At 49.4% G+C, this 22,697-nt stretch overlaps 1 protein-coding gene across 4 annotated transcripts; it reads left to right on the top strand.

The window, feature by feature from the left end:
• The first annotated feature begins 665 nt into the window (after positions 1-665).
• LOC139275293 (serpin H1-like) lies at positions 666-20,054 on the top strand. Of its 4 annotated transcripts, none has more exons than XR_011595707.1 (7): positions 666-817; positions 2,087-2,130; positions 10,758-11,365; positions 12,775-12,873; positions 14,888-15,120; positions 16,161-17,761; positions 17,895-20,054. XR_011595707.1 is itself a non-coding variant. In XM_070892560.1 (6 exons), the coding sequence occupies exons 3-6, from the start codon at positions 10,771-10,773 to the stop codon at positions 16,461-16,463; spliced, it is 1,230 nt and encodes a 409-aa protein (XP_070748661.1). In that variant the 5' UTR covers positions 666-817; positions 2,087-2,130; positions 10,758-10,770; the 3' UTR covers positions 16,464-20,054. The 4 variants fall into 4 exon arrangements, 2 of the variants coding, with proteins under 2 accessions (XP_070748661.1, XP_070748662.1); XR_011595708.1 differs by having other exon boundaries at positions 16,161-18,136; positions 19,944-20,054; XM_070892560.1 differs by having other exon boundaries at positions 16,161-20,054.
• The last annotated feature ends 2,643 nt before the right edge of the window (positions 20,055-22,697 follow it).

The raw sequence follows: 22,697 nt of genomic DNA, 5'->3' as shown, positions 1-22,697 counted from the left end.
GCTGCACTGTCGGAGGGGCAGTACTGAGGAGTGGCGCACTGTCGGAAGAGCAGTACTGAGGGAGTGCCGCACTGTCGGAGGGGCAGGACTGAGGGAGCGCCGCACTGTCGGAGGGACAGTACTGAGGGAGCGCCGCACTGTCGGAGGGGCAGTACTGAGGGAGTTTCGGAGGGGCAGTACTGAGGGAGTGCTGCACTGTCGGAGGGGCAGTACCGAGGGAGCGCTGCACTGTCGGAGGGGCAGTACTGAGAAAGCGCTACAGTGTCGGAGGTGCCTTCTTTCAGATGAGATGTTAAACCGAGGTCCCCTCTGCTCTCTCAGGTGGATGTAAAAGGTCCCATGGCCCTTTTTCGAAGAAGAGCAGGGGAGTTATCCCCTGTGTCCTGGCCAATATTTATCCCTCAATCAACATAAGAAAAAACAGATTATCTGATCATTATCACATTGCTGTTTGTGGGAGCTTGCTGTGCGCAAATTGGCTGCCGCGTTTCCCACATTACAACAGCGACGACACTCCAAACATACTTCATTGGCTGTAAAGCGCTTTGAGACGTCCGGTGGTGGCGAAAGGCGCTACATAAACGTAAGTCCGTATGGCATGGTTATTACTGTGTCTGGAATGTTTGAGAGTTGAAATGCTGCAGGGAGCTTTGGGACCCAGCGGAGGCCTTGGTGGGAGGTATCATATTTGCCTGGTTCAGAGTTCACCCTTTAAATAAGCCTGGCCAAGCAACTTTTTGTCCAACTTTGGGAGAACTCTGCAGAAGAGGCGCAGGCAGCACCGGGACTTTGGCCGGAGAGGATCAGAGAGAAGCAGGTGAGGAGTCCATCCCCAGGAGCTGTGGCAGAAGCAGCCAGCCAGCCAGCCGAACAAGCGAGAGGACAAAGCAGCCCCTCGGCACAGCCCGCTGCTGGGGCTCCGCGTCCGCTCACCCAGCAGGACCTGGGATGCAAAGTAACGGGAGAGCCAGAAGTTTGCCAAACTTTTCCTGTTCTTCTCGTCTCTCTTCTGTCGGGGTTAGTCTAGGGTGGTCAGGACCCTGCAAGCTTTCCCAGCTTTTTAGGAAGAAAATACTGAAGTTGGACAAGAAAAAACTTTGTTTGAGAAAAGAAAATAATTTCTGCAAATTATTTTTTTTTAAACTCTTGAAGTTCGTCCCAGGAGAAAAGGGGAGACAGACTGGGGCCAGAACAGAAGCGAGCAAGTCAGAATTGCAAACTTAACTACTGAGCAAAAATCTGGGCAAACTTTGGCAAATCATCTCCTCAAAATTAAACTTCTAAACTTCTTGCTCTGTTCGGTCCTGAAAGTTGTTTTCTGTCCAACTTTATTTATTTTTTGCTCTTTGTGCGTCCCTGACCGGATCTGATATTTATCTGAATCCTGCAAGGTTTAAGTTGCAGATGCAGATTATGATTTTAGACAGTGTGTGTGGCGGGGGGAGGGGAGGGGATGGAGATAGAAACTTCCAGAAATCTGGAAAAATGTGTCTACTCTGGCAACAGCCATTGGCTGATTTCTTCCTCCCCCTCCCCCACCTTAGTGACTGCAGCGATTGGGTGAACTTAGTGTGGACAAAGTTTTAATGCAAGACTTTAAGCTGAATTATTAAGGGGTGAATGGGGGGAGGCAGAGAAGAATGTGATCTTTCCCCTCCGCCCCACTCAACTCATTCCAGCCACAACAACAACTTGTATTTATATAGCGCCTTTAACGTAGTAAAACGTCTCGAGGTGCTTCACAGGAGTCGCATAAGATTTTAGGGCAGGTGACCAAAAGGTTTTAAGGAGCGTCTTAAAGGAGGAGAGAAAGACGGAGAGGTTTAGGGAGGGAGTTCCAGAGCTTGGGGCCCAGGCAGCAGTAGGCACGGCCACCGATGGTTGAGCGATTATAATCCGGGATGCTCAAGAGGGCAGAATTAGAGGAGCGCAGACATCTCGGGGGGGGATTGTGAGGCTGAAGGAGATTACAGAGATAGGCAGGGGCGAGGCCACGGAGGGATTTGTAAACCAGGATATGAGTCACATTCCTAATTTAAGTCCTGGGGCAATGATCCTGTGCTTGATCTGTTAATTTTTCTTTCAGAATGACACAGCCAAAAGTTGACATCACTTTGACAAAGTTCCAAGGTTAGACCCTCTGATATTTCTCGTGATTTTTCTTTTTTTTTCAAGAATGTTGATGTATTTCTCCCACGAGTCAGGGGCCAGAACAGATCTGTGCAATTGGACTCTCAGTACCTCAGGGCTGTGATTTTCAGCAAAGAAATGCATCCGATTTCTCTCTCTCTCTCTCTCTCTCTTGTGCAGGGATCCTGTTGCTGTTCGTACATGAAGTCATTCTGTTCTCCGTCTCCCGTCACATTCCACAGATGAGGCCCTTGCAGGGAGGCGGGTGGAAAGTTGCATTTTGAAGCACCGTCGGCAGAGTTATGCTCGAGATGTGTTCGCATCTGCTGAGACACATTCAGCATTTTTTCAGTCTCCAGAGATGAGAGAACAAAATCACAAGCGGACTTCAAAATTCAAATGCCTCCTCGGCTTCACCCCCTCCCTGTCGCTAACCTCCTCCAGCCCCCACACAACCCTCCGAGATCTCTGCGCGCAATTCCTGCCTCTTGCACACCCCTGATTTTGATCGCTCCATCTTTAGCGGCTGTGCCTTCAGCTGCCTGGGCCCCTAAGAACTGGAACTCTCTCTTGAAACCTCTCCTCCTTTAAGAGGCTCCATAAAACCTATCTCTTTGACCAAGCTTTTTAGTCACCTGTGCTAATATCTTGTTACGTGGCTCAGTGTCAAATTTTGTTTGGTAATCGCTCCTGTGAAGCGACTTGGGAGATTTTACTATGTTAAATGGAGTACTGCGTACAGTTTTGGTTTCCTTATTTCAGGAGGGATATACTTCCATTGGAGGCAGTTCAGAGGAGGTTAACAAAGTTGATTCCTGAAATGAAGCGGTTGACTTATGAAGAAAGGTTGGGCCTATACTCATTGGAGTTTAGAAGAATGAGGTGACCTTATTGAAATGTATAAGATTCTGAGGGGGCTTGACAGGGTCGATGCAGAGAGGATGTTTCCCCTCATGGGGGAATCTAGAACTAGAGGGCATAATTTCAGAATAAGGGGGCGCCCATTGAAAACAGACATGAGGAGGAATTTATTTTCTCAGAGGGTTGTAAATCTGTGAAATTCTCTGCCCCCAGAGAGCTGTGGAGGCTGGGTCATTGAATATATTTAAGGTGGAGATAGACAGATTATTGAATGATAAGGGAGTCAAGAGTTATGGGGAGCGGACAGGGAAGTGGAGCTGAGTCCATGATCAGATCAGCCATGATCTTATTGAATGGCGGAGCAGTTTCGAGGGGCCGAATGGCCGACTCCTGCTCCTATTTCTCATGTTAATGGCGCTATATAAATTAAAGTTGTTGTGAATGCAGCGCCCAGTGTCACAGCCACTGAAAGAAAGGTGACAGTCAGCACGCTCGACAATCTAATTTTCCTAATCTGGAAACGAGAATGGATTGAATTGAACTGTGGTATCAGTAGCTTTTCCCCAAGGAGCAGGAAGTTTGCTGACTGAATTTTGTTTCCGCTGCCTCATTTGAACTGTTGTGCATTTTATTATAAGCTCGAAGCTCCTCCTTTTTACCAGTGAGGTTGGGGAGAGAGCTGCGTATCCTGGTCTGTGTTTGTTTTGTTTTAAACTTGTGAAGCCGCCTGAACCGATTGCCTCTGGGTGTGGCCAGACTGGGTGCCCGAGGGACTTGGGGTTACCAAACCCTCCGTGATTGGCCTGGATTCTCCAGGAATTGGAGATTAATCTGCAGGGCAACTGGGGAGAAAAATCATAAGGGATGTTGAACAAAATGGTGGGGTTTTTCCCCCTTTGTTTAATAGTTATAAAAATCATGGAGATGGGGAGAAAAAGTCTGTTTGACTAAGAGAACAATCGGGTAATCGAGAGGCTGTTGGTGTTCCCATTGGCCGTGAGATGGGAGGGTGTGAGGGTGGGGGCAAGCTGCGAGGTTGGATCTGTAGGGCCAAGAGGAGAGTGTGAATGGGTGGGAGGTGGGAGGCCATGTGATGATGAAACCTCCAGCAATATATCCAGGCAGAGTTGGCCCGGCTCAAAGGGCATTGTCTGTAGGTTTTTGCAAAAGGAATCGACTGGGAGGGAAAGAGGAAAGAGAAGGTCTTGGGTTCAAATCCTGCTCCAGAGACTGGAGCACCAAAAAATCTAGGCTGACACTCCCAGTGCAGTGCTGAGGGAGTGCTGCACTGTCAGAGGGGCAGTGCTGAAGGAATGATGCACCGTCCGAGGGGCGTACTGAGGGAGCGCTGCAATGTCGGAGGGGTGGTACTGAGGGAGTTCTGCACTGTCGGAGGGGCAGTACTGAGGGAGTGCTGCACTGTCGGAAGGGCAGTACTGAGGGAGTGCTGCACTGTCGGAGGGGCAGTACTGAGGGAGTGCTGCACTGTCGGAGGGGCAGTACTGAGGGAGTGCTGCACTGTCGGAGGTGCCGTTTGTGTGTGTGTGTGTGTGTGTGTGTGAATGCTGGTGTGATTGTTAATACGGCTTCTTTTTCCCTGAATCTGTTTCAGCGAATACACTGACACGCGAACACCTCTTGCCTTTTCTGTAAAAGACCTTTATTGAACATTCTCCGGCCGGGACTTGTCAAGACAAAGGAACACTCTCAATCAGAGCCTGTTTACCTTCCCCTGGACAAGCTCTTTTCAGCGCGAAAAGCACAGTAGATATACATTTTCAAAACAGAACACATTTGATTAGCAATCCCTTTCTGCCTCCCCCCTCCCCCCGAGTACGTCCAATGGCAGGCAAGAAAGTCTCCCAATTAGGGCTGGTGTCAGGCAGGTTAGTTATAGCTTTGCTACACTGTCTTCCCTTATCAGTAAAGAACCAAATTAGTTTCCCTTCCTCCTTATCAGTAGAAGCTATTACTTTTCCCCTCCTATCTAGAATTGCTTTCTTTCTTCGTGCTGCCTTGGGCTTTCTCATGACCCGTGTCTAACCTCAACTTCAACTCTTGGTAACCACTTTTTTTTTTCTGTTGATTCTGCAGTTGTCTGCATCTTGACATTTCTTTCGCTATTTTCCCATGATTCCCTATCTCCATCCTTTTGCCACCTTCTCTATCCATCTACCACTTTCGCAACCCTTCTTTACACATTCTCATGATAGTTATCTGGTTAATGGGGTATATTCGCAGGAACCTGCTGTCCGTGTGTTCATGGTCTGGTTTTAATGCTAATCCGGGAGCTGAGGTAATATTTGCAGAATAAGCAAGTCTGTGAGTGGATCCAGATTTCTGGGGCAGTTGCGATTTATAAAAACAGCCATTCCGCCAGGGGCTGAGTCAGTGCCACGTGGACGGAGGCTCACATCGGAGCAGCATTTGGATGAAGTTGTTTAGGAGCATTGCTAACGATTCCCTGGCCAATAGTTGGCACTGCAGCAGATTCCACTGCCCTGGACTATTGTCTACCAGCGACGCCGGTCCCAAGCTGTGTCCAACAGGCCACAAATCCAATACAGGCATTTAACGGTTTGTGACCGCCCTTCACTGTACCTCGATTTAGTATTGAATTTTTATTCTCCCCTCCTCCTTTATTTCTCCAGAAGGCAGCTTCCTGGGAATAATGCCCACCGGGACCTCACCACCTGGCCACTCTTCATGCATAGTCCAGACAACTATTTCACTGTGGGAGACAGCACAGCCTATTCCATTTAGTCCGGCTGTATGTAGGCACGCCACACACGTACATAAACATGTACACGCACACACATATACATACATATACACACGCCTCACACATACATACATAAGCATACACACACCACGGACATAACCAAATAAGAACATAAGAAATAGGAGCAGAAGTAGGCTACCTGGCCCCTCAAGCCTGCTCCGCCATTTAATAAGATCATGGCTGATCTGATCATGGACTCAGCTCCACTTCCCTGCCTACTCCCCATTACCCTTTGCTCCCTTATCGCTCAAAAATCTGTCTATCTCCGCCTTAAATATATTCTATGACCCAGCCTCCACAGCTCTCACAGATTTACAACCCTCTTCAGCTCAGTTTTAAATGGGAAGCCCCTTATTCTGAGACTATGTCCCCTAGTTTTAGTTTCCCCTGTGAGTGGAAATATCCTCTCTGCATCCACCTTGTTGACCCCCTTCATTATCTTTATATGTTTCGATAAGATCAACTCTCATTCGTCTGAACTCCAATGTGTACAGGTCCAACCTACTCAACCTATCCTCATAAGTCAACCCCCTCATCTCTGGAATCAAGCTAGTGAACCTTCTCTGAACAGCCTCCAATGCAAGTATATCCTTCCTTAAATATGGAGACTAAAACTGCACGCAGTATTCCAGGTGTGGCCTCACCAATACCCTGTACAATTGTAGCAGGACTTTTCTGCTTTTATACTCTATCCCCCTTGCAATAAAGGCTAACATTCCATTTGCCTTCCTGATCACTTGCTGTACCTGCATACTAACTTTTTGTGTTTCATGCACAAGTACCCCCAGGTTTCTCCGTGCTGCAGCACTTTGCAATTTTTCTCCATTTAAATTATAATTTGCTTTTCTATTATTTCTGCCAAAGTGGATAACCTCACATTTTCCCACATTCTACTCCCATCTGCCAAATTTTTGCCCACTCACTTGGCCTGTCTATATCCCTTTGCATATTTTTTGAGTCCTCCCAATTTGCTTTCCCACCCATCTTTGTATCACCAGCAAACTTGGCTACATTACACTCGGTCCCCTCATCCAAGTCATTAATATAGTTTGTAAATAGTTGAGGACCCAGCACCGATCCCTGCGGCAACCCACTAGTTTGCCAACTGGAAAATGACGCATTTATCCCGACTCTTTTTTATGTTAGTTAGCCAATCCTCTGTCCATGCTAATATATTACCCCCGACCCCATGAACTTTTATCTTGTGCAGTAACCTCTTTTATGTGGCACTTTATCGAATGCCTTCTGGAAATCTAAATACACCACATCCACTGGTTCCCACTTATTCACCTTGCTCGTTACATCCTCAAAGAACTCCAGAAAATTTGTCAAACATGATTTCCCTTTCAGAAAACCATGCTGACTCTGCTTGACTGAATTATGCTTTTCCAAATGTCCCACGACTGCTTCCTTAATAATGGACTCCAGCATTTCCCCAACAACAGATGTTAGGCTAACTGGTCTATAGTTTCCTGCTTTCTGGCTGCCTCCTTTTTTATACAGGGACGTTACATTTGTGGTTTTCCAATCCTCTGGGACCTCCCAGATAATACAAACATATACACGCCGCACACACACACAGACATGCACATCATCATAGGCAGTCCCTCGAAATCAAGGAAGACTTGCTTCCACTCCAAAAGTGAGTTCTCAGGTGACTGAACAGTCCAATACGGGAATTACAATCTCCGTCACAGGTGGGACAGACAGTGGTTGGAGGAAAGGGTGGGTGGGGAGTCTGGTTTGCCGCACGCTCCTTCCGCTGTCAACGCTTGGTTTCTGCATGCTCTCGGCGACGAGACCCAAAGTGCTCAGTGCCCTCCCGGATGCTCTTCCTCCACTTAGGGCGGTCTTGGGCCAGGAACTCCCAGGTGTCGGTGGGGATGTTGTACTTTGTCAAGGAGGCTTTGAGGGTGTCCTTGAAATGTTTCCTCTGCCCACCTGGGGATCGTTTGCCATGTAGGAGTTCCGAGTAGAGCGCTTGCTTTGGGAGTCTTGTGTCAGGCATGCGAACAATGTGGCCCGCCCAACGGAGATGGTCGAGTGTGGTCTGTGCTTCGATGCTGGGGATGTTGGCCTGATCGACGCATGCACGCACACACACAAACATAAACATTCATGCGCCATGCATATACATAACATAAACATACACATGCCACACATGTACGCACATAACCATGCGCACATGCATACATGTGTAAACGTAAACATGCACAACTACACACAGGCACACAGGCATAAACACACACACACATACGTGTGCACACCTTCCTACAGGGCTCACCAGACAGAGGACAGCAGTTGCTCAAGACGCCAGTCGATGTGTGCCTTAGTATAAATGAACTGTTAAATAAGGTGGGTGGTTTCAGCTGAAGGACATCACCAGTATATAGAACGGTTACAGCACAGAAGGAGGCCATTCGGCCCGTCGACCCCGTGCCGGCTCTCTGCAAGAGCATCTCAGCCAGTCCCACTCCCCCGCCCTTTCCCCACAGCACTGCAATTTTGTTTCCTGCAGATACTTATCCAACTCCCTTTTGAAAGCCACGATTGAGTCTGCCTCCACCACCCTCTCAGGCAGCGCATTCCAGATCCTAACCACTCCATGCGTAAAAAAAGTTTTTCCTCTTGTCGCCTTTAGTTCTTCTGCCAATCACCTTAAATCTGTGTCCTCTGGTTCTCCACCTTTCCGCCAATGGGAACAGTTTCTCTCTATCTACTCTGTCTAGACCCCTCATGATATTGAAAACCTCGATCAAATCTTCTCTCAACCTTCTCTGCTCCAAGGAGAACAACCCCAGCTTCTCCAGACTATCCACGTAACTGAAGTCCCTCATTCCTGGAATCATTCTCATGAATCTCCTCTGCACCCTCTCTATGGCCTTCATATTCTTCCTAAAGTGCCGTGCCCAGAATTGGACACAATACTCCAGTTGAGGCCAAACCAGTGTATTATAACGGTTCATCGTAAGTTCCTTGCTTTTGTACTCTGTGCCTCTATTTATGAATCCCAGAATCCTGTGAGCTTTTTTAACCGCTTTCTCATCCTGCCCTGCCACCTTCAACGAACTGTGCACATATACCCCCAGGTCTCTCTCTTCATGAACCCCCTTTAGGATTGTACCCTTTAAGTTTATCTTGCTTCTCCTCATTCTTCCTCCCAAAATGTATCACTTCGCACTTTTCTATGCTAAATTTCATCTGCCAGGTGCCCGCCCATGTAGGTTTACTCTGTATTTCTACTTTAACTGTGTTCCTCTGATTTCCTGCCTATCTGCGGCAGAGCTGGTTTCATGCCAATGTAAGTGTATCTACCCATTTCAGACTCTTGCTTGCTTAGAACGAATCAGAGCGGGCAGACCCAAGTTATACTGGCAGCTCCGCACTGCTCTATCTGGCTCGGAACAGGAGAATTCACTGGCCTCCGAACCCCAGTCAAATTTTAATGTTGTCCGCTTGGTTTAGCTGTTAGAACTGTGGCCTCCTAGTCAGAAACGTGTGGATTGGAGCCCCACACCAGTCCTTGAAAACTAGGCTGACACAGGAGCTCAGTACTGAGGGAGTGCCGCACTGTTGGTGAGAGGTTAACATTAGCCGAGGCATAGAATACAAGAGCAGGGAGGTTATGCTTGAACTGTGTCAAACACTAGTTCGGCCACAGCTGGAGTACTGCGTGCAGTTTTGGTCACCACATTACAGGAAAGATGTCATTGCGTTGGAGAGGGTACAGAGGAGATTTACGAGGATGTTTCCAGGACTGGAGAATTATAGCTATGAGGAAAGATTGGATAGGCTGCGGTTGTTTTCTTTGGAACAGAGGAGGCTGAGGGGAGACCTTATTGAGGTGTATAAAATTATGAGGAGCCTAGATAGAGTGGATAGGAAGGACCTATTTCCCTGAGCAGTGGGGGCATAGATTTAAAGTAAGGGGTTTAGAGGGGATTTGAGGGGAAATGTCTTCAACCAGAGGGTGGTGGGGGTCTGGACTCACTGCCTGAAAGGGTTGTAGAGGCAGAAACCCTCATCACATTTTTAAAAAGTACTACTTGGATGTGCACTTGAAGTGCCGTAACCTGCAGGACTTTGGACCGAGAGCTGGAAAGTGGGATTAGGCGGGATAGCTCTTTATCGGCCGGCACGGACATGCTGGGCCGAAATGGCCTCCTTCCATGCTGTAAATTTCCATGATTCTATGATGCCGAGGGAGTGCCATGCTGTTAGAGGTGCTGCTTTTGGAGTTAATACAGCGCAGAGGAAAGAGGAACAGCAGTAGGCCATCTAGCAACCTCGAGTAATTGGGAAGGCGAATGGAATGTTGGCCTTTATTGCAAGGGGGATGGCGTATAAAAGCAGAGAAGTCCTGATACAACCGTACAGGGTATTGATGACACCACACCTGGAGTACTGCGTGCAGTTTTGGTCTCTGTATTTAAGGAACGATATACTTGCATTGCAGGCTGTACAGAGGAGGTTCACGAGGTTGATTCCTGAGATGAGGTTGTCTTATGAAGAAAGGTTGAGCAGGTTGGGCCTACACTCATTGGAGTTTAGAAGACTGAGAGGTGATCTTATTGAAACGTATAAGATACTGAGGGGGCCCGACAAGGTGGATGCAGAGAGGATGTTTCCCCTCGTGGGGCAATCCTGAACTAGGCATAGTTTTAAAATAAGGGATCGCCAATTTAAAACGGAAATGAGGAGGAATTTCTTCTCTCAGAGGGTTATAAATCTGTGAAATTCTCTGCCCCAGAGAGCGGTGGGGGCTGGGTCATTGAATATATTTAATGTGGAGATAGACAGATTTTTGAGCGATAAGGGAGTAAAGAGTTATGGGGGGCGGGCGGGGAAGTGGAGTTGAGGCCAGGATCCGATCAGCCATGATCCTATTGAATGGTGGAGCAGTGTCGAGGGGCCGAATGGCCTACTCCTGCTCCTATTTCTTATGAGCCTCTGAGTAAACGCTTTGCTCCTCTTTGTTTTTCAGGATTGTGCAGTCCATGTCCCCCGGAACCATGTGGGTGAACAGGCTTGTGGCCCTCAGTCTGCTGATTGCCATCGCTGCGGCGGATGGGAAGCTCAGCGAGCTCACGGTCGCACTGTCGGGCACCAGCGCCAAGCTGGGCCTCGATCTCTACTTCGCCATGGCCCGGGACAAGGGCACGGAGAACATCCTGATCTCCCCCGTGGTGGTGGCCTCCTCGCTGGGACTGGTGTCGCTGGGCGCCCAGGACCCCACCGCCAGCGAGGCCAAGGCCGTGCTCGACATGGGCGCGGTGCAGGACGAGCATCTCCACTCTGCCCTCTCCCAGCTCCTGGCCGAAGTCAGTAACTCCACCGCCCGCAATGTGACCTGGAAGATGGGCAGCCGGCTGTACGGTCCGGCCTCGGTCAACTTCGCCCAGGACTTCGTGACCAGCAGCAAGAAGCACTACAACTGTGAGCATTCCAAGATCAACTTCCGCGACAAGAAGGGCGCGCTGAAGTCCATCAACGAGTGGGCGGCCAAGACCACCGGCGGCAAGCTTCCCGAGGTCACCAAGGACCTGGAGAAGACCGACGGAGCCATGATCGTCAACGCAATGTTCTTCAAACGTAGGTGGCTCCCCACAGTCTGCTCTTACTTGTGCAACAATTAAATTGGCTGTGTGCAGTGTGAGTTTTCTCACAGGTTTGTAAAGCTGCTGAAACCTGGGAGGTGTCTGGGCCGCCATGCGGGGGCTGCCTGTCTTATTCCAGGAACTCATCAGTGTCTGGAACAGAGTCGTCACCAAGCGCAGTTCCCCTCCGTCTGGAGTGGCGGCTGGTCTTCGGGAGCCGCTGTTCAGGAGTCCGTACCTCCGTGAGCGTGGTTTTTGGTGGCAGGTGGATGAGAGAGCTGTGGCTGGCAAGCTGACCAGGGTCAGGGACCTGCTCGATGGCGGAGGAGCGGGCTGGATGGCACCAGATGAGCTGGCACGGCGCCTATCCTGGGCCGATGTCCGGGGCGCGACCAATGCCATCGAGTCGCTAAAAACAGCGCTGGGGCCTGACTCCGTTAGGTGTGTCGAGGAGGCTCAAGCACTTGGGGCGATCCCGTCCGAACTGACCCCCGTCCCCAGACGGAATTCCTCATCGGTGCCCAGCCCCAAAATCTCCTTTGGTAGCCGGCGCCTCACAACTTGAGCCTCCTCTGGGAAATCCTCTCCGTGCCTTTCAGTTCTGCGTGGAGTGGATTCCTGTATGGGCTGCTCTGGCACACTCTCCACGTTGCCATCGTCGTCTGCCGTCCGGACACGCCATGGCGCACCATCATGCCGTCCGGAGGAGGCGGAGGTTCCCAATGGATGCTCTCTGCGCGGGAGTCCTCCCTTTATTTATTGGAGACTTGACCTGGAGGGTGTTGCACGGGACATTCCTGTGGAATAAGTTTTTAAGTAGGTTCAGGGACTCCTCGTGGGAATGGGCCTGGCCAAGGTGGCCATTAACCAGTCCAGGCAGCGGGCGGTCGAGGGGGTCGTTCAGCCCGACTGCCTGCCTCTCTTCTGAGGTTATGCTCTAGCCAGGGCGTCCTTAGAGATGGAGCACGCGGTGTCCACCGGTACGCACATGGCCTTCCGCAAGAGGTGGGCACATGGAGGGACTGGAGTGCATCATTTCAACAGGGAACAGAATTCTAATTTAATTTGATATGATACGGTTCACTTTAATGTTTCATCGTTAATTTGTAGGTTTTGGTGTCCTTTAAAAAAGGGGCACTTGATTTTAAAGATTTACCAAAATATTTATAGAGCTGTTCAGTTGGGAGTGGCTTCGTCAGTCACGTGATGACCACAAGACTCAATAAAACCCCAGCCAGTTGGGTTCGGGGGATCCAGTTGGTTGTGAGCCTGGTGGATGAACTGATAATGTGTAGTGTGATTGTTAAACCTTTTGCAAATAAACCAACTAGTTCTTAATAGCAACATTACTATGAATTCTGAAGCAAAGAACCCATGAAGCGCCGTGTTTCTTTTTAATTACAGCTCACTGGGATGAGAAATTCCACCACACGATGGTGGACCAGCGCGGTTTCATGGTGAGCCGATCGGAATCGGTTGGGATCGACATGATGCACCGCACAGGTATGTCCTCCCCTTCCCACTTTTTCTACAGAAGATTGTGGATTCAAGTCCCACTCCAGAGTTGACACACCCAGTGCTGTGCCGAGGGAGCCCCGCAGTGCCGAGGGAGCGCAGCACTGTCGGAGGGGCAGTGCCGAGGGAGCGCAGCACTGTCGGAGGGGCAGTACCGAGGGAGCGCAGCACTGTCGGAGGGGCGGTGCCGAGGGAGCGCCGCACTGTCGGAGGGGCAGTGCCAAGGGAGCGCCGCACTGTCGGAGGGGCGGTGCCGAGGGAGCGCAGCACTGTCGGAGGGGCGGTGCCGAGGGAGCGCCGCACGGTGGGCGGGACAGTGCCGAGGGTGCGCCGCACTGTTGGAGGTGCCGTCTTTCGGACGAGACATTAAACCGAGACCCCATCCCTCTCCCGGGTCGATGTAAAAGATTATTTTGAGGAAGAGCAGGGGAGTTATATCCGGTGTCCTGGGGCCGATAGTTATCCCTCAACCAACATCTCGAAAAATACAAAATTATCTGGTCATTTCCCACATTACGACAGTGACTACACTCCAAAAAGTACTTCATTGGCTGCAAAGCGCTTTGAGAAAGCCTGAGGTTGTGAAATGTGAGTCCTGTCTTGTGTCCTTCCCCCTCGGACGGTGCTGACTCCTGGCTGGGGTGAAGTTCCACAGGTGCAGGTACCTCAGCCCAGCCCTCGTTGTCACGGAGCCATGTTCCTCATCACTGTTCGCGTGTGGGCATCGATGTCGAGCATCAGTCGGCTGTGGGAGTTCATGGCGGAGCTTGCTTCCCGTCCTCACCGTTGTTATGTATGTAAACCTGTAATTACCATGTCTAACCACCAGAGGGCTTATCCGCCGGAGTGCCAAGGGATCCCACAATCCCTTGGGAGCATCTGTATAGAAGGAGACCTCACAGGCTGGAGAGGCACTCTGAGATCTGCAATGAAGGACTATGGTCACACTTACTTTGAGCTTGCAGTATCTAGTCTGATTCTTTATCCAAGACCGAACAACCGGGACTCTGTGTTATCCAGCGTTATCAGCCAAGCCCAATCCTGCCCTGGCCCAAACACCCACCCCTATGTTTTTCCTGCAGGAGTCACTGGACGTCAGCCAGGAACAAGATTCTAGTGCAACAACAACTTGTATTTATCGAACGCCTTTAAAGTAGTGGGCCGCCCAGACCTGTGTGAGAGCACCACCGCAGGTCGGGGCTATAAATAGAGCTGGAGCACCGGGCCCTGGAACACCGTGGGTGAAGGTGCGGTGAATGAGGGTACGGGGCCCAGGAGAGCCGAGGGCCCGGGGGCAGCACGGGCCCAGCCCACACTGCGATATGTGTGTGCACTGGGTCCGTGCAGCAGAGCAGGTCTCCAGTCGTCCTGGTTAACCCTTGCCACTGGATAAAGCTCTTTCGAGTCCACATGGTGGCTGGTGTGCAACAGTCACCCCACATTAAAAAAAATCCACACACAGGCATCTTCCACCCCCTCAACTGGAGTTCAGGACTGGAACATCATTGAAACATCTGTGAACTCTTGTGCAACCAAGTCATCCTCGTTCGAGGGACTGCCTGTGATGATGATTCACGTAGTGAAACGTCGCAAGGCCCTTCTCAGGAGCATTAGGCGATAAAACATTTTGACACCGAGCCGCAAAAGGTCACAGAGGTAGGTTTTAAGTAGTGTCTTGAAGGAAGAAAGAGAGGTGGAGAGGTTTAGGGAGGGACCCCAGAGCTTGGGGCCCAGGCAACAGAAGTCACGGCCGCCAATGGTTGAGCGATTATAATCAGGGAGGCTTAAGAAGGCTGAATTAGAGGAGCGCAGAGATCTCGGGGCGTGGCGGGGGTGCGGCTGTGGGGCTGGAGGAGATTACAGAGATAGGGAGGGGGCGAGGTCATGGATGGATTGGAAAACAAGGATGAGAATTGTGAAATTGAGGCATTGCTTCACCGAGACCCCTCATGACTTTGAAGGCCTTCTCATAATCGTCTTTTTTTTCTCTCTGCGATTTTAGGTTTATATAACTTCTACAATGACGAAGATAATCAGGTGCGCGTTCTGGAGATGCCCCTGGCCCATCAGCTATCCAGCATGGTCTTCATCATGCCGTACCATGTGCAGTCCCTGGACAGAATCGAGAAACTCCTGACCAAGGACCAGATCAACACCTGGATGGGCAAGCTGCAGAGACGTGCCGTGGCCATCTCCTTGCCCAAGGTCAACATGGGGGTCAGCCACCAGATACAGGTAAACCTCGGGCTGGAAAGAAAGAACTTGCGTTTAATTTATATAGCGCCTTTCACAATCTCGGGACATCCAAAGCACAAGAACATGACATAAGAATTAGGAGCAGGAGTTGGCCATCGTGGCAGACCTGGCGTATTGTGTGCAGCTTCGGTCTCCTTGCCTAAGAAAAGATACACTTGCTATCGAGGGAGTGCAGCAAAGGTTCACCAGACTGATTCCTGGAATGGAGGGATTGTCCTCTGAGGGGAAATTGAGCAGACTAGGCCTGTATTCACTCGAGTTTAGAAGAATGAGCGGGGATCTCATTGAAACGTATTCTGATGGCGTTGGATAGACTGGATACAGGGAGGATGCTTCCCCTGGAAACTGAGATGAGGAGGAATTTCTTCTCTCAGAGGGTTGTAAATCTGTAGAATTCGTTGCCTCAGAGAGCTGTGGAAGCTGGGACATTGAATAACTTTAAGACAGAGATACACAGTTTCTTAACCGATAAGGGAATAAGACGTTATAGGGAGCGGGCAGGAAAGTGAACCTGAGTCCATGATCGGAACAGTCATGATCGTATTGAATGGTGGAGTTGGCTCGAGGGGCCGTATGGCCTACTCCTGCTCCTATTTCGTATGGGCTAGAATTTCCACTTTGCTGGCTCTTGCCCAAAAAATGGGCGACGTTCCAGCGATGGTCGATGTATCAGCCTGACTGATCGCTGGAACAGCGGCCATTTTTTGGATGGCGATTTTCCACTCGGCGATAGGCCAGCGATGGGAAATGGGCGATGCAAAAGGTCAGCGATGTAACGTGGGCCCAGCGAACGGCCAGCAAGGTGGAAGGCGAAGCTTCCCGAGCAACGGCCTTCTGCGCATGCGACTTTTGTTTTTTGGTGATCGGTTTCCCCGCGTTTTGGGAGGTCAGGTTGAAATACAGATCAACCATGATACAATTGAATGGAGGAGCAGGCTTGAGGGGCCAAATGGCTGACTCCCGCTCCTTGTGTTCCTGCATCGGTTGTGACCTGTTTTAATGTTTTATGTTGCATGTAGAAACATCTGGCTAGCATCGGTTTGACCACAGCTGTCGACAAAAGCAAGGCCGACCTGTCCAAGATCTCCGGCAAAAAGGACCTGTACCTGGCCAGTGTTCTCCACGCAGCCGCCATGGAGTGGGGCACGGACGGAAACCCCTTCGATGCCTTCATGTACGGGCAGAAGGAGTTGAAGGATCCCCAGGTCTTCTACGCCGACCATCCTTTCATCTTCCTGGTCAAGGACAAGAAGACTGGTTCCATTCTCTTCATCGGGCGGCTGATCAAACCCGCCGGTCGCAAATTGCACGATGAGCTGTAGCCGGGGCTGACATTGGGTCCCCAGGACGCAGATAGCGCGGCCCGAGCACAAAATACAACATCTGGTTTTTTTTGTTGAAAAAGCCAAATACTGCGGCTGCTGTAATCTGAAATAAAAACCAAGAATGCTGGAAATCTCAGCGGGTCAGGCAACGGTTCAGGTTGATAACTCTTCGTTAGAATTTATGCTCTATGTTCTGACGAAGGGTCATCGACCCGAAACGTTTACTCTCTTTCTCTCTCCACAGATGATGCCCTCGCCGCTGAGTATTTCCAGCATTTTCTGTTTTTATATGTTTTTTTATAAAGTTTTTTTTGAACCCCCCAAAAAAGTCAACTATTCTATCTTAACAGTTTGACCTTCCGCCTTTTGGGTGAGAGCGTTGGTCGTTTTGAGAATGCCCATTTCTAACCGTGAGTCAATGGGATATTCCTGGCCAGTTGAGAGCTCTATTTTCCCAGCCCTTCACCCTTCCCTCCATCTGCTGGATGGATTTCAATCAAAAGCCAACTGCTGGTTCCAACTCCACTCTGCTTCCCCAATGCACGTCGACTCCACGGCAGCTGGAGGATGACTGTATATCACCACTAGCTTTCCGTACCCTCCCTCAGCTGCCATGGTGGGGGTGCAGACTGTATGGAATTTCATCGAATTTCCAGCACAGAAACTGGCCATTCAGCCCAACTGGTCTATGCCAGTATTTATGCTCCACACGAGCCTCCTCCCACCCCTCTTCATCCCACCCCATCAACATATCCTTCTATTCCTTTCTCCCTCATGTATTTTCAAATCCCTCCATGGCCTCGCCCCTCCCTATCTTTATAATCTCCTCCAGCCTCACAAGCCCCCCCGCCCCCCCCCCCCCCCCCCCCCCCCGAGATGTCTGCGCTCCTCTAATTCTACCTACTTGGGCAGTCCTGATTTATAATCGCTCCACCATCAGTGGCCGTGCTTTCTGTTGCCTGGGCCCCAAGCTCTGGAACTCCCTGCCCAAACCTCTCTACCTCTCTTTCCTCCTTCAAGATGCTCCTTAAAACCTACCTCTTTCACCAAGCTTTTGGTCACCTGCGCTAATTTCTACTTAAGCGGCTCGGTGTAAATTTTTTTATCTCATAATACTCCTGTGAAGCGCCTCGGGAGGTTTCACTATGTTAAAGGTGCTATATAAATACAAGTTGTTGTTGTTGTTGTTATCCAGCTTCCCCTGAAAGACATCGATGCCATTCCACCACTCCCTGTGGCAGCAAGTTCCACATTCTCACCACTCTCTGGGCAAAGAAGTTTCTCCTGAATTCCTGGTTGGATTTATTAGTGATTATCTTGTGAATTGTTTTTAGAAAACGTGTTGACCACTTTTGGAAAGGCTTGTTTTGAAATATTTTGATATTAACCTCGGCCTTGTTTTTTTTTCTGGCACGTATTCCACAATAGTTTCCGATTCTCATGGAGTGGTGAGAGTGTGGAGCAGATGGAGCACAGCAAGCCTGGGTCCTGTTGCCACCACGAGGATTTTGTCTATAATTTTTCATCGTCTGTCCACTCGATAAACGCCCAGCAGCTCAGTTCTGGACTTTGCTCTTTCGTGGCCTTTTGTCTGCAGGGAGCAATTCTACTTTTATAACTGCTCATACTTCAACCAATAACCAGCCTACTACTGGTGGGAGTTAGTTGAGGTGACTGTGCATCACTAAATCAATGTATTTGCACCAGTTGTTTCGAATGTACAGCACAGAAACAGGCCATTCAGCCCACCCGCTCCGTGCTCCACTCGAGCCTCATCCCCCCCACCTCTTCATCTCACCCCACCAACATAACGAATGTTTTTGCTTCATGGTTCTTTGCTTAAAAATTCATAGCAACACATTGCGATTAAGAACTAGTTGGTTTATTAGCAAAGGTTTAACAATCACACTACACATTACCAGTTCACCCACCAGGCTCACAACCACCTGCCTCATCGTGGATCCCCTGCAACCAACGGGTTGGGGTTTTATTGAGTCTTGTGAACATCACATGACTGGCTAAGCCACTCCTAACTCACCAGCTCTGCAAACCTGTGAGCATCCTCACAGGGTACATGCATGACAATAACCTTCTATTCCTTTCTCGCTGATCTGTTCATCCAGCTTCTGCCTTGAATGCATCCCTGCTATTCACCTCAACCTGTGATAGCGAGTTCCACATTCTCAGCACACTCCCTATTGGCTTTATTACATAAGAAATAGGAGCAGGAGTCGGCCATTTGGCCGCTCGAGCCTGCTCCGTCATTCAATAAGACCATGGCTGATCTGATCATGGATTCAGCTCCACTTCCCTGCCCGCTCCCCATAACCCTTTACTCCCTTATCGCTCAAAAATCTGTCTATGTCTGTCTTAAATATATTCAATGACCCAGCCTCCACAGCTCTCTGAGGCAGCAAATTCCACAGATTTAAAACCTTCCGAGAGAGGAAATTCCTCCTCATCTCAGTTTTAACTGGACGGCCCCTTATTCTGAGACTATGTCCCCTAGTTCTGGTCTCCCCTATGAGTGGAAAAATCCTCTCTGCATCCACCTTGTCGAGCCCCCTCATTATCTTATATATTTCGATAAGATCACTTCACTTTCTTCTGAACTCCAATGAGTATTGGCCCAACCTACTCAACCTATCCTCATAAGTCAACCCCCTCATTTCCGGAATCAACCTCGTGAACCTTCTCTGAACAGCCTCCAATGCAAGTATATCCTTCCTTAAATACGGAGACCAAAACTGTACGCAGTACTCCAGGTGTGGCCTCACCAACACCCTGTACAGTTGTAGCAGAACTTCTGTGCTATGTTAGTGACTATCTTATATTTATGATCCCAAGTTTTGGTCGATTTGACGTAATGGTGTATTAACTAAGCCAGGTGCAAACCCTATAAATAATCTCTCTGGAAAGGGCGAAGGGATAAATTTGTAATTGGAGGTATGGGACAAAGAGCACTCGAATCGTGATTATCTGCTGTAGGGGAGGAGGTCCTCGGGGAGGGGGGAGGGGTGTGAAACCTGGCATATTATTGAGATCACCTCCCTCCCTTTGACTTAGTCCAATGCCGTGAGGGTTTAGTTTCTGATTGGTTTACTCCAATGGAGTGCTGCCATTTCTCCAGTTCAGCGGGAGCTATCTTGCGTGAGGGGACGGGAGCCCAGGGGGTTTGCCAAACTCTCTCCCAAGGGCCGGTGGCTTCCTGGGCCTCAGGGCTCGGAACAAAGAACACAGAGCCTGTCGCAAATGGGTCGTAAAAAACAAACCTTGAGCATTTTAGCTGCCTTATGGTAAAACCAACACGCGTGCAAATTCTTGGGGACAATTAGCAGGGGTAAAAGCGGTTTGTATTGTGAGCAGTTCATGGATGTCCTGAAAGGGGGGGTTGATGGCAATACAGAGCGTTGGTGGAAAGTGTGATCCTTTTGTTTATCTACCCATTGAATGACAGTGGATTTACTCATATTGCAGAACCTCCTGGACCACACAGTGTCATCCGTGCAGATGGATAAAGTGATGACTGTTACAATATCTGCAAACCACTTTCTGGTTTCTCTTTACAATAAAATTTGAAATGACAAACTTCCTCTCTGCGTCTCCTTTTGGCCTTCGATGAGAAGTTGTTGCAGAGCTGTGGTTTGAGGGAGGGTTTGGGAAACCTCACCAATGGACCTCTGGTGTGACCGGATCTGATCGGTGAAGGCTGTCGATACAGAGCTTCCACTTGCCCGCGGCATCCCTGGGGTATGGAAGCATAAGAACATAAATAATTAGACGCAGGAGTAAACCACGTGTCCCCTCGAGACTGCTCCGCCATTCAATGAGATCATGGCTGATGTTCGACCTCAACTCCACTTTCCTGCCCAATCCCCATATCCCTCAATTCCCCAAAAATCCAAAATCTATTGATCTGAGCCTTGAAAATACTCAACAACTGAGCCTCCACAGACCTTTGGGGTAGAGAGTTCCGAAGATTCACAACTCTCTCGGTGAAGAAATTCTCATCTCTGCCCGAATGCTTCTAATGTGTCAAGCTCCCTCAGAATCTTATGTTTCAATGAGATCACCTCGCATTCTTCTAAACTCCAGAAAGTGTCGGCCCAATCTACTCACTGGGATCAGAAGATTTCGCCTGAGACAGTGTATGTTCCCTCTCATTCCAGGGATAAAATGAGCACAAGGAAGGGAATGAGCCAGAATTCAGAGTCCCTCAAAGATCTGTAAAAAGAAAGAGAAATTTGTATTTCTCTTGCGCCTTTCACGATCACCGGACGTCCCAAAGCGCTTTACAGCCAATGAAGTACTTTTTTGAAGTGTAGTCACTGTTGTAATGTTGGAAACACAGCAGCCAATTTGCACACAGCAAGCTCCCACAAACAGCGATGTGATAATGATCAAATAATCTGTTTTTCGTGATGTTGACTGAGGGTTAAATATTGGCCAGGACACTTGGCCAACTTGAGCTCAGAAACATTAACACAGACCTCGTATGCACAAACCTCCAATGGTCTATGCTGATGCTACAAGGAAGTGCCATTCTTCTTCCAGCATGCACAAGTATGATTGGACAAGGATTAAAGGGGTCCATCCATCTCTAACATGCTACAAATACAGGTTTACAGGATTAATGGGTACCCTAACTCCCATCGGCGGCAGCTCCTAAGAATAGCTTATATAAGTCATCCATGTCTCTGGGTAGCACACTCGTCTCTGAGTTCGAAGGTTGTGGGTTTAAGCCCCCACTCCAAATACTTGAGCACACTCCAGTGCGGTGCTGAGGATGCGCTGCACTGTTGGAGGAGCTGTCTTTCAGATGAGACGCTCAATCAAGGCCCCTGTTATCCTCCTGTTACCCACCCTTCCTGTGGAACAAGCCATCAGCTGCCAAAAAGTGTGCTCAAACTTGGTTTTATTCGCTGGGATTTGAGATGAGACATTAAATCAAGATTCCATGTCTGCTCTCTCCGGTGGACGTAAAAGATCCCACGACCACTATTTTGAAGAAGAGTAGGGGAGTAATCCCCGGTTTCCTGGAGCTAAGATTAATGCTTCGATTAACATTACTAAAAACATTATCACGTTGCTATTTGTGGGAGCTTCTGTGCGCAAATTGACGTTTCCTACATCATCATCATAGGCAGTACCTCGGAATCGAGGAAGACTTGCTTCCACTCTACAAATGAGTCCTTAGGTGACCGAACAGTCCAATACAAGAACCACAGTCCCTGTCACAGGTGGGACAGATAGTTGTTGAGGGAAAGGGTGGGTGGCACTGGTTTGCCGCACGCTCCTTCCGCTGCCTGTGCTTGATTTCTGCATGCTCTCGGCGATGAGACTCGAAGTGCTCAGCGCCCTCCTGGATGTTGCACTTTATCAGGGAGGTTTTGAGGGTGTCCTTGCAACGTTTCCTCTGCCCAACTTTGGGTTATTTGCCGTGAAGGAGTTCTGAGTAAAGCGCTTGCTTTGGGAGTCTCGTGTCTGGCATGCGAACAATGTGGCCCGCCCAGCGGAGCTGGTCGAGTGTGGTCAGTGCTTCAATGCTGGGGATGTTGGTCTGGTCGAGGACGCTAAATGTCACATTTGTCGGACATGTATACTAACTAAATAATCACATCAGGTGTACCACCAGAGGGCACTGCGATGGGAGACCTGAGGGTCACCTGCATAGGTGTGCAGGGCTCAGTATAAAAGGCTGCCCACTATGCTTGTGTCTCACTCTAGAGTAACAATAAATGGGACTAAGGTCACAACAGCTCAAGTACAATACTCGACCTCGTGGAGTCATTCATAAGAGTATTAAAGACATAACAACTGGCGACGAGATTCTGAACTTTCACACAGAAATGACTAACGTTGATGCATTAGAAAAGTTCTCAGAGGGTGAAGATTGGGAAGCCTTTATGGAGCGGCTCAACCAATATTTCGTAGCAAACGACCTGGCAGGCGATAATCCGGCCACGCTGGCAGATAAGCGCAGAGCTATCCTGTTGACTCGTTGTGGGCCCAAAGTCGACGGCCTGCACCAGAGAAAACAACAACCAAGTCATACGAGGAGCTGAAAGAGCTAATTCGGGACCAACTCAAACCAAAGGAGAGCATCATCACGGCCAGGCATTGATTTTATACACACTGCCGCCCTGAGGGCCAGGATATCACGAAGTACGCTGCCAACCTCAGGAGACTGACAGGACCGTGTAAATTCGGCACATCCCTCGCCGATGCGTT

The sequence above is a fragment of the Pristiophorus japonicus genome, chromosome 10, assembly GCF_044704955.1.
Source record: "Pristiophorus japonicus isolate sPriJap1 chromosome 10, sPriJap1.hap1, whole genome shotgun sequence".
Lineage (NCBI taxonomy): Eukaryota > Metazoa > Chordata > Chondrichthyes > Pristiophoridae > Pristiophorus > Pristiophorus japonicus.
This window is presented reverse-complemented; position numbering and strand designations above follow the sequence as displayed.